At 32.8% G+C, this 10,376-nt stretch overlaps 2 protein-coding genes across 2 annotated transcripts; one reads left to right on the plus strand and one right to left on the minus strand.

Moving 5' to 3' along the window:
- Window positions 1-3,746: 3,746 nt before the first annotated feature.
- On the plus strand, window positions 3,747-5,925 carry LOC101242619 (ankyrin repeat domain-containing protein 66-like). The gene is made up of 4 exons (XM_004226949.4): window positions 3,747-3,961; window positions 4,037-4,164; window positions 4,672-4,761; window positions 5,722-5,925. Exons 1-4 carry the CDS (start codon window positions 3,791-3,793, stop codon window positions 5,900-5,902), a joined length of 570 nt encoding a protein of 189 aa, XP_004226997.1. The 5' UTR covers window positions 3,747-3,790; the 3' UTR covers window positions 5,903-5,925.
- Window positions 5,926-5,976: 51 nt separating this feature from the next.
- Window positions 5,977-10,370, minus strand: LOC100180028 (complement component 1 Q subcomponent-binding protein, mitochondrial-like). Its single transcript, XM_002119496.4, has 7 exons — window positions 9,755-10,370; window positions 9,212-9,411; window positions 7,938-8,079; window positions 7,490-7,556; window positions 6,859-6,982; window positions 6,462-6,550; window positions 5,977-6,258 (listed from the first exon to the last, which is right to left on the minus strand). Exons 1-7 carry the CDS (start codon window positions 9,826-9,828, stop codon window positions 6,109-6,111), a joined length of 846 nt encoding a protein of 281 aa, XP_002119532.1. The 5' UTR covers window positions 9,829-10,370; the 3' UTR covers window positions 5,977-6,108.
- Between the last annotated feature and the right edge of the window lie 6 nt (window positions 10,371-10,376).

Raw genomic sequence — 10,376 nt, forward strand, 5'->3', positions numbered from 1 at the left:
TAGGTGCGTTTCGTCCTCCAGTCAGTACGAAAATTCGAAACAAGAGAGTTCAGCTCTAGTGAGTGGGCACAAATCTAAAACAAACCAGAAATAACTAATAACTAACAAAGCGATTTTCGGACGCCATTTATGACTTTGTACTAACTTTGGGTAGAGTTGAAGTCAGTATAGACTAAGTTAGGAAGCGCATTGTAAAACAATGAGTCTTGTTTTCCATTGTCCTACGCTTGTGACGTCATAGTCGCTAACATTTTGAATGTCACAGTGTAGCATTTAACATTTATTGTTGCTAGAATTGAATGTGAATGAACTTAATTTATTTTCGCGTGGCCAGAAAACGATAGTCGTTATAACATGGGTGTTTATACACCTCGTGCCAGCTTAGGAGTTACTATGCATTGCCGTTAAGTGTCTTCCCCAAGGACACATAGGCTACGCCCACAATGGTAGCAGCGACGAGTCTTGGACCCATTACCTCTGGGTTACAAGGCAGGCACCCTAACCACTTATCCACGGCGCCGGACATATTTTCTCCTAAATATTGAGATTTTTCAAGAACCAAGCCCTCTCTCGCGGGAAAATGTCTTTCTACTATCGTTATATGTTGTCACAACAATAATATAATACAAATAAAAAGCTATTGACTATAGTGGTTGGCCTAAACTGATGCATAAAACAATAGGAAGCTCTAAATCTCTTGGTGTATTTAAACAGATACCCCCCAAAAAACGCTCCTAATACAAAAATAAAAATGCATAACATTAACATATAGTTGGGTGGAAGAAGTTGGCATACTTTTTATCGTCCCATCCGGTAGTAAACAAAGAATATAGAAAGAATTATAAAACCGTGTGAATAAATGTAACTGCTTCTGTCTTCGCGTGGCTGAAATTGACAGTCGTTATAACACGGGTGTTCAGTTTCATACAACTCCTATCAGCTTAGTATCAAAGTTACCACGAATGTAACTTTCTGGGTAATTGTTTCTTTTTGATTTTTTACGTTTTTATGTATGACTGAAAATTTAGCCATTAGTGACCACAAGGTTGAAGCAATTGCCGTCTAGTGTCTTTTGCCCGAAGACACATACGACAACAGTGTTAGCAGAGATGAGCCTTGAACTCATAACATCTGTGTTAGAAACACGCACGCTAGCTAGGTTCAATAGGAAAATTAAAACACATTAAATATATACAGTATTGTCTATTTTTATATGTATAGGGTGGGAAGAGAGGACTCGGCGTAAGCGCCTTTTTTTAAAGAATCTTTCTTATAACGACCCATTGATGGTGGACAAAAACAAATGTTACAGTATTATTTGACGGTGTTTTTACGGTCCACGAAAGTGCACGGCAAAGGCGGTTAGTGTTGTTGAGTATTATAATTCGGTTTTGAACGAATACAACATTTTTGTTAATTGCTGAAAGAAGGGCTTATGTTGAATACTGGTCAATTCAAATTAAAACTACTAAAAATTTGTAGTTTGCTGGTTTGAATCATTAATCCAGCATCATAGAATAACTAATATGTATATATATATATATATATATATGTTCGAATATTTCTCATGCAGTTCAATTTTAATTGTCTCATAATACAAGAGATCACACAGATCTAATGCATGAGCACGGTATAAACTAATTAGCATAGTATTAATTACCCCTATCACTACAATGGTCGACTGAGATCGTTCAAAAATAAATCAAAAGTAACCAACAAATCGGGTTTCAGGGTTTTAGTCGCCATTGGTGACTGTGGGGCAGTAGATAGAATGAATTTAATTGGTGTATTGTAACTCATTAAATTTAAGACGTATAAGGATTGAAAGTTTGGTAAAGAATAGGTGTAAATACGCTTTGTACAACTTCTGTACCATGTGTTGACATGTAAACTTACACTAGTTAACCTTGTCGTCGCTTAAAGACGTTTATTTTTGTGAATTTGAATAAACCGTAATCTCGCAGTATTATAGGTAATGTTAGAAGTTAATATTATTCATATTGTGGCGGCTGCATAATGATTTATTGCGAGCGGTAAACTAAAAGAGCGAAGAAACGAGAGACGCGGTGTTTATACCGAAGATAACGGTAAGAAAAAAGCACTCGTCTACGCTTCGGTGCACACACGCTAATTGTGCGGTTTTAAATCTGAAAATTTAGTCTAAAAATTATAAACATATATTACGAATTGATTTCAATCAACAGATTAAAGAAAATGCTAGAATTGAGAATTAAGATAAGTGCGGAAAAAATCGTCCTATCAGCAACAACAACAGCAAAGCCAAGAACAACTGTTCAACGAAAAAGGATCTATATGACCACTACCGTGGACTACTACCGTGCTCAATTAGTTTTGTAAAGACATGAGATGTAAACATGAGGAAAATAGCCACGAGGCAATGTGGCTTTAATTTGCAAAAAAAATCTCGTTTTTAAGATATAAATATATAAACTTTACACGGCAAACAAACTACAGCAAAGTGGGTTATTTCAATAGGTAATTAATAATAGTGAGATGCTATAATTTTGAATGCTTCCAAACATAATACAGCTGATAAAATTTTATAGTTTTTGAGTGTGAACAATTAAACTAGTTTCATAGCTTTATAACAAAACTTGAATATTTCGTACAGTTTGATTTTGTCTAAAAAAAACTGAGACATAATCATGAGAAAAATAGACACGGGTCAGTATGACTGTTATTTGTTGTAAAAAACAACAAAAAGTATCGTTTTAAAGTTATAACCTATATATATATATATATATATATATATATATATATAGTTTACAAACCAATTTTCATACAACAATATAATGTATGTAACATGGTAAAAACTATAGCAGTATCAGGGCAAGGAAAAACATGTTTAAACTTGATTTTCAAAGCGTATATGGTGTTATTTCGTGTTATCGATTAAGTGTCCCGTCTTCCCACTGTACTATAGTTTAGGAACTAGGAACGGTCAAAGCATTGTCGTCTTTTTTATTTCAGCGTTAAATTCGCGCCTTTAACATGCATTTTTTGCAGAAGCTGTTTCGTTGATTGAAACTTCGGTGGCATATCTTTGGACCACGCACTTGAGCTCGTTGGCATACCCATTTGATTTAAGTTTCCCAACTCTCCCCATTCTCGGTTGAAGGTTTAAAAATATATCATTGAACCAAACGTCCTAAAAGCTATAAACACGATTTCCTTTAAAATATACGCATTATACCTTTGTTACACGGAATAAATATTAGCACAAATGCAATATTTTGCATACATACTGTGACTTTTTGCATCCGACTCCGCTGGTTTCTTTTATACATCATTCTTCAAACATATAGCTTCTTTAATATTACTCTTAACCATAGAGGTCGCGACGTCGCTTGTAGCGAATTAAATTTCTATATATATCTAGTTACATACAAAACACTACTGTTGTATTTCGAAACAATGGCCCATGGTATTATATTTTATTTACACCCATAGTCAGTTGATTTAACAGTTGCGTTGGATATGCTCTTTCAAAGTTCGAACAAAGATTATGTTAGTATACCGAAGATATTTTGTTCCAATATTGAGCTGGAACATCAATAGTCAGGCAAACTAAGTGGCATCGGTTATAGTAACCTTATATAGAGAAGTGCAGTGTAGCTTTTGACAAACACGTACTGCAGTCATATCGCAAGAGAAAATTGTAAATGTTTCTCCCAGACAGCTTTAAAAGAAGAAGCACATTTAAAACTAATGGATAAATTTGTAATGATGATTATTTACAGTTTCTCTCGGATTAAGAAACAAAACATAAATGTCGGTTTTGCATGAGGCAGTTGCATGTGGCGACACCCAGCGATTAGGTGACCTTTTACAACAAACCAGAGTCGAAATTAACGAACAGGACTTCGACTGGGATGGTAGAACACCTCTGTTTTGGGCTGTGATTATTGGGAATGTACAATGTGCCCGGATGCTACTACAGGTCTAATGTTAAATACAGATATTGACAAAATAAGTTATACATCGAGTATACGATTGCTTACAGTGTTCGTTGCAGGCAGGAGCTAATCCAACCATCTTAAACAACGACTATAAATCTGTAGCTCACTTTGCTGCAGAAAATGGGAGATACGATTTACTGAAAATGGTCGTAGATTATGGGTGTGACGTTACAGTGGTGGATAAGTAAGCGATCAATCTCTTACAGTATTTTGTACCCTTTTTATTTTTTTTTATACATATATAAGTATAAAGTGGCTTAACGCAAACTTCAATTGTTCACACTGTACCCCGGTCGTTTGGTTATATAGTTAGCTATTTATATTCGCGTATATGCGTCGCTAGTCTCAATTGTTGTTTAAATTCGTTGTCCTGTTAAAGACAAACTGTATACCATGTTCGAGTTATTGCATTTCTATTTGCATTCGTGACATGACTGGTGGAAATATAAGTTAGGAAAACTTGAAAAATATAAGTTAGGAAAACTTAAAAACGGTCGGAAATATAAGTTAGGAAAACGTGAAAACGGAATAAACAGTATATAATGTTTAGCTCTGGTTCAATGGACTATCTGTACACCAACTATTAAATATAGCTTTTAATGCTACCCAAATAACATTTTTAACAGACTACAGTCTAAAATGTCTGTTGAAATTTAACAATCATTTACAGGTCTTTTAAAATATTATTTAGATTCGGAGATTCAGCAATAGATTACGCTCTCGTCTACGGCCATCTTGAATGCGCGGATCTTCTAAGTCAAGTATTGCGTGGAGAACTGAGGTATAAGTTTTATAAATTGTCCGGTCGGGGAAGTCGGGGCACTTTGGCAGACGAGACTTTTTAAATTTTTTTTACGAACCCTCATTTGATCATAATCAGGAAAATAATGTTACAGAATGGTTCGACGATATTATCACGACTTTATATAACGCGCGTCAAAGCCGATTACTGTTTTTAATATTAAAAAATAAAGAAGGGTGGGGGAAGATGGGACACCTTTGCGATATATTTTCTCGCCCTATTTGGTAGTAAACAAAGAACATCCCAAGAATTATAAAACTATATTCTCACGAATCCCATAGACCATTGTTAATTGTTTAAAACACGATCAGGATATTTGGGTGTTTAGGGCTTAAGGTGACCCATCTTTAACGATTTTTTAATGACTAAAAAGGATATTATTTAGATGCTCCTTATGAATAAACCATTTCTTACAGTTTATTTTTGTATCATAAAAAATATTATATAAACTGTGCCATGTAGCCTATATATAAAGAATCAGCGGGGGTAAATATAGAATAAATGAGGGTTGCAATGAGCATAAAAATACCGATTTAAACTTGTATATAAAGTTTATATGAAAAGGAAACTATAGCACAGCCAATTAAACTTGTTACACTACATAGTTGCAGAATAATCTTATTATTATACGGTTATACCTCTGGGCAAGAGACAGGCGAGCATACCACTTTGCCACGGTGCCGCGGATACATTGCCCAATATTTCCAAAATCAAAATATATGACGGGTTTTGGGTGCAATTCTGTTTAAACACAAATTTTGATTTTTCGTTGGCATGTCCCTTCAGTTTCTCATCTTACACAAGCGTCCTAAAATTTTTAATTAGCCGTTCGGTATACTTAATACTGGGAACACTCATTTTGCTTTATTTTTTTTTTAAAAGACGAGTAAACAAAGCACCCGCGTGCCTTGTATATATATTTAGATTTTTGTGGTATAGGCGGAAGTTCGAGCCGAGCGATTGGTTGGAGCCGACGCATCACGTGACGAAAGACGCGCACCAGGACATACGAAGAAGGTTGGTTGCTATGGCAACAAGAACAAACCTTCATCCACATGATATACACAAGAAGAAAAACAAACTGCTGCTTCGACGTGGTCACAGCGATGTGGGGAATTAAAATAAAAAGGTGTGTTGGAACAATTAGCCTATGTAAAAATCATAATGAATATATAAACAACGCAGGAAACCAGATAAATATCAAAATTCAATTTATTTTCACAGAAACATTTCTGTAATTGGTTTGTTACATTCGTGTTCAAATTGTAATTAAATTTTACATACAGAAAATGGTAACTCGCCTATACAAACAAATTGCTGCATTTTTCATTCACAGCTTACAAACTTTTGAAGTTTTTCTAGCGATTTAATATATTCTTGATTTTCAACGGCTGTTGCAAGGTTTTCCAAGTCAGCAGCAAACTCATTACCTATTCCTCTGTCTTCCAAATATGTGAGCAACATGCTGTATAACTCCTGTAATAAATATATGAATCAAGTATGTGGCATATACAGTTGGAGATTTCTAATACTTTTATATCTTTAAGTGAATGTATTTATAATCTGGGCGCATTATTAGCACTAGGCAGTAAGAGACAAAACGTTTAAAATAATATGTAGTTTAGTCATATCTCCAATGCAGCTTAAACAATGATGCTGCCTTTATAAAAGTTACAAACCGAATCAATATTTTCAGTTTCTATTGTGTAAGTTGACTCTTTGATTTCGTCTTTATATATAGTAAGTGACCGGATACTGAATATGTTCTCTGTTAAAATAAAAAGAATTTACTATTTCAGGATTTTTTATTATAAGTTAAAATTTTGGAAAACTCATGAGGACGTTCAGAGGAATCATAATATTAGGCTACATTAAAAGTTGTATTTAACAAGCTGACTATTTTTATATATATTATTCTCTTGTGGAAAAGTCCCAACACATTTGAACCCCCTTATACATGCTAGTATAATTGTAGTTGTGTGACACTGTTACTTTCAAAAATAAACACCAATACTAAAAGTTGAGTAACCATTAATCACTGGATTAAATAACCCAATAGATATTTTATATAAATACCTGGTTCTGATTCTTCGTATTTATCATTTTCAGGATCGGGAAAATAACAATCAAACAAAATAACATTCGTTGATGATGGTTTCTTTATTAGAACCGAGAAATCAGGTTGTGCAATTATTTCACCCTGATCAAAAATATCAATTCAGAAATGGTTACATAGCACGAACTTTCCCAATTTTGTGGGGACTTTACAACTTCTTTATTAAAATGTAAAAACTTAAATATATAAATTAAAGCTTGACGTATACTGTTAGAAATACTAATCAAACTGTAATAAGAATGAAACATTATTTTTTTTCGTTTTAAACCATACACACACTGCCGCCACTGGTTGAGACAAAAACGACTAAATATGTTTAAAAAAAGATATCAAAATGATGTTTACAAAGAGTGTTCATGAATTAAAATATCAAAGATTGTATTTACTAAACTAATAAACAGACAACAATCAATGTCAAAATTAGAGTGTTATGGTGTGCCTTTAAAAAAATTGAGTCAGTTAAAAAGTGTAACTAATACTAAACACAACATAAGCAATTTACAATGGCAATTGATTCCTTAAAACAAACTGCTATATTAAAAAGTGTGTAAAATAATTAATAAACATGATACAATCAGTTTGTTTAAATACCTGCTCATCAGGATCGTCAGAGTGGAGTGGTGGTACAGAAGCATTTACATTAAAACTCACTTCGATTCTAAAGAAAAAATACATATATTGTATACTACTAAATAGTTAATATTAATTACTATTACAAAACTTTTAATGAAGAATCATGGATGAAAACAAAAAGACAGAATCTAACAACAGAATACCAGTTGTTAAAAAAGGCTTAAGGATAAAACAGATGTAAAAACAAAATGAAATCATTGGTTATCTCATGGTATATGAATGTTAAAAGATTAATTTAAATTCAAACCAGTGTTTTAAAAACTCTGCAGTTCTTACAAGATATCTGAGGCTATTTTAGATGAAAGTTAGAAATTTGTAATTAATCAAGGTGTTTATTCAACATTTTAAAAATAATCCATACAAGAATAAAAAGAACTGGTATCTGGTATGACTAATCTATACTTACTCATCTCCTCTAAGATTCTTCACAACTTTACATTCAGCTCCATCTAACTCAGTTTTCCATCCCTCTATTTGAGGAACAGACAAACGCTTTTGTTTTTCTTGCGCGATTTCTTCATTTAGGATTGCACTCAGTGTCTTGTCACCTGTGTCAGCATTAATATAAGATAATGTTGTAAAATATTACAGATACCGTGTGGTAGCCCTGTTTTCATTTTGCAACCAGAGTGAATAAGGTTTGAAGCTTAATTAATATCTGATTGTATTTTAAGATGTACGAAGAAACAGACATGTAAATTAACAATACACCGCTTCACAGTTAAACTTTTCCGGCAACTTTATACCAAAAACCCATGGTTTCTGTTGTTTAAGTAAGTGTTAGTTAGAGTTTGGTTCCCAATAATTACTGTATTTGAACTGGTATGCTACACAGATACTGACTAAGCAATGTTTTCAAAAACAAGAGTTTTACAAAATAAGCTTTATTTTGCCAAACTCTGGAGGTGTAAACCAAACCTGTTATAACGAGTTTGAACATTATTAGCAATAATTTTAAGTGAAATTTAATGACGTCTACAAAAGTTCGGCCTGTATTAACTTTCCCTCTTTAAATCCTTCTTTAAACAAACATGAAGCGGATCATTACTAAGACACAGAAAATTCTCTCCAGACATTTTAAAGATGAATTTAAAAAACTTTACCGTTTTTGGTTATTGAATTTATGTTTATTGCTGGTTTTAGTGTGTTATTTTGACATATCTTTTGCTTTTGTTTTATTTCTTTATGATGCAGACAATTTACTAATCATACATAAATAGTAAATATGATTTGTAAATTTGGCTTTGAGATACTAATCAAGTTTGCAATACAATATATTTACATGTATTATATATATTTCATAAAAGAAGATTTATTATGTCATTGATATGAAAAAAAAACTGAACAAACTTCCTAAACCAAATTATGCCAATCGCCAATGTCCCTTGTCCACTTAAATGCCAGATTATGATAAAAATATAAGATAAAGTTATTTGTTGCTTCAGAATATATGAATAAACAACTTATTCCACATGAAACCTGTTTTGGAAAGTAAAGGTTTGGGATTTACACAGTGGCTATCCACTGCAGGCAGCTTTTAAATAATTTGGCGATGCTGGTGCTAATAAAAATAGGCACTTTTTACACTGCTCCGGTAAATGACGGATTTAGTAATAAGAAACAAAAAAATAGTTTATTGTGTTACTCAACTGTAGAATTAAATAAGCATTATATACATACCTTCACTATGGTAGCTACCACATCCACAAGTTGTATGAGGCCAAGATTGATTCGTTGAGTTTAAATTTAGCATCCTTGATGATGTTGGACCAAGTGACCAAAAAGTGCGACCTGTATTCTGCCCCATGACAGTCATCATGTTGCAACGGGTAATTGATAACCTTGACAGGCTAGAAAGAGTAAGTGCAGAAGAATCCGCTCTAGCAAATGTAACACTAATTAAGAAAAAGTTATAACATAACGTGCTCGATAAAAACATACCCTGACCAACATAAATAATAACGCACATAATAAGAAACACATAAGATTGGTTTTAAACTACAACAATATAACTGCTTTACTATATTTTATGCTTTACTGCTGGGTCTGCAGTCAATAGTCATAAATTACCCTGTTAAGCCTATGGAAGTCCATTCTAGGATATATACACATATTGAACCGAAAAAATAACTTTAATACATTTTACAAGGAATGTTTATGACAAAAGCACTACAAAATAGACAATATATATTAGTCAACCAATACTGAAATCAAATTTATTACCTGCTCGTTAAGTTGCCCAACTTACTGCACTGTCTCATCGTCATTTGGATTCCCTTTGTCAATGCCGATGCCATTATCAATTCCAATATGACACCTTTTACAGGTAAATTATTTTTTCAGTTCAGGTAGCAGATATAAAACTAAGAATCATATTAAAAAGAGACAAAGCATTGTAATAATGTATATAAAGAAAATTAATATATATATAAATATATATACCAGAAAATTGGTATTTAGACTATTGGTGTTTCTTAATTTTTCATTTACGATACTATCTATTTGTCTGATTCATGTAATCTAGGTCAATAAAAACAAATCCCAATTGTACATGCCTAAACATGGTATGGTGCAAAAGATATGATAATAGGATTTTCGAAATCTCAGAATAAATTGTTTTAATAACACAACAGGTGAGTGGATATAACCAACAATTGATCAATTTTACAACATTACACATTTATTAAAAATTTTAGCAAAGCAAAAAAATAAAACTAATGCCAATTTTAATTTTACAAAGTTAGTTTTGGGTCATCTTTATATAAAGGGTCTGTGAAACTGTACGGCATCATTCCAGTGACTCGTGCCACTTCAATTGCTCTTTTAACTTGGCCGTATTTTTGAG

The sequence above is a fragment of the Ciona intestinalis genome, unplaced genomic scaffold, assembly GCF_000224145.3.
Source record: "Ciona intestinalis unplaced genomic scaffold, KH HT000034.2, whole genome shotgun sequence".
NCBI lineage: Eukaryota > Metazoa > Chordata > Ascidiacea > Phlebobranchia > Cionidae > Ciona > Ciona intestinalis.

Excerpts from the sequence above, each read along its gene's own strand:
- LOC101242619 (XM_004226949.4), top strand. The coding sequence starts at position 3,791 with ATGTCGGTTTTGCATGAGGCAGTTGCATGTGGCGACACCCAGCGATTA. Across the intron at positions 3,962-4,036 it reads GTGCCCGGATGCTACTACAG|GCAGGAGCTAATCCAACCAT; the intron begins GTCTAATGTTAA and ends TGTTCGTTGCAG. Across the intron at positions 4,165-4,671 it reads GACGTTACAGTGGTGGATAA|ATTCGGAGATTCAGCAATAG; the intron begins GTAAGCGATCAA and ends AATATTATTTAG.
- LOC100180028 (XM_002119496.4), bottom strand. The coding sequence starts at position 9,828 with ATGGCATCGGCATTGACAAAGGGAATCCAAATGACGATGAGACAGTGC. Across the intron at positions 6,983-7,489 it reads CTGACGATCCTGATGAGCAG|GGTGAAATAATTGCACAACC; the intron begins GTATTTAAACAA and ends ATTTTTGATCAG. Across the intron at positions 6,551-6,858 it reads ATACGAAGAATCAGAACCAG|AGAACATATTCAGTATCCGG; the intron begins GTATTTATATAA and ends TTATTTTAACAG.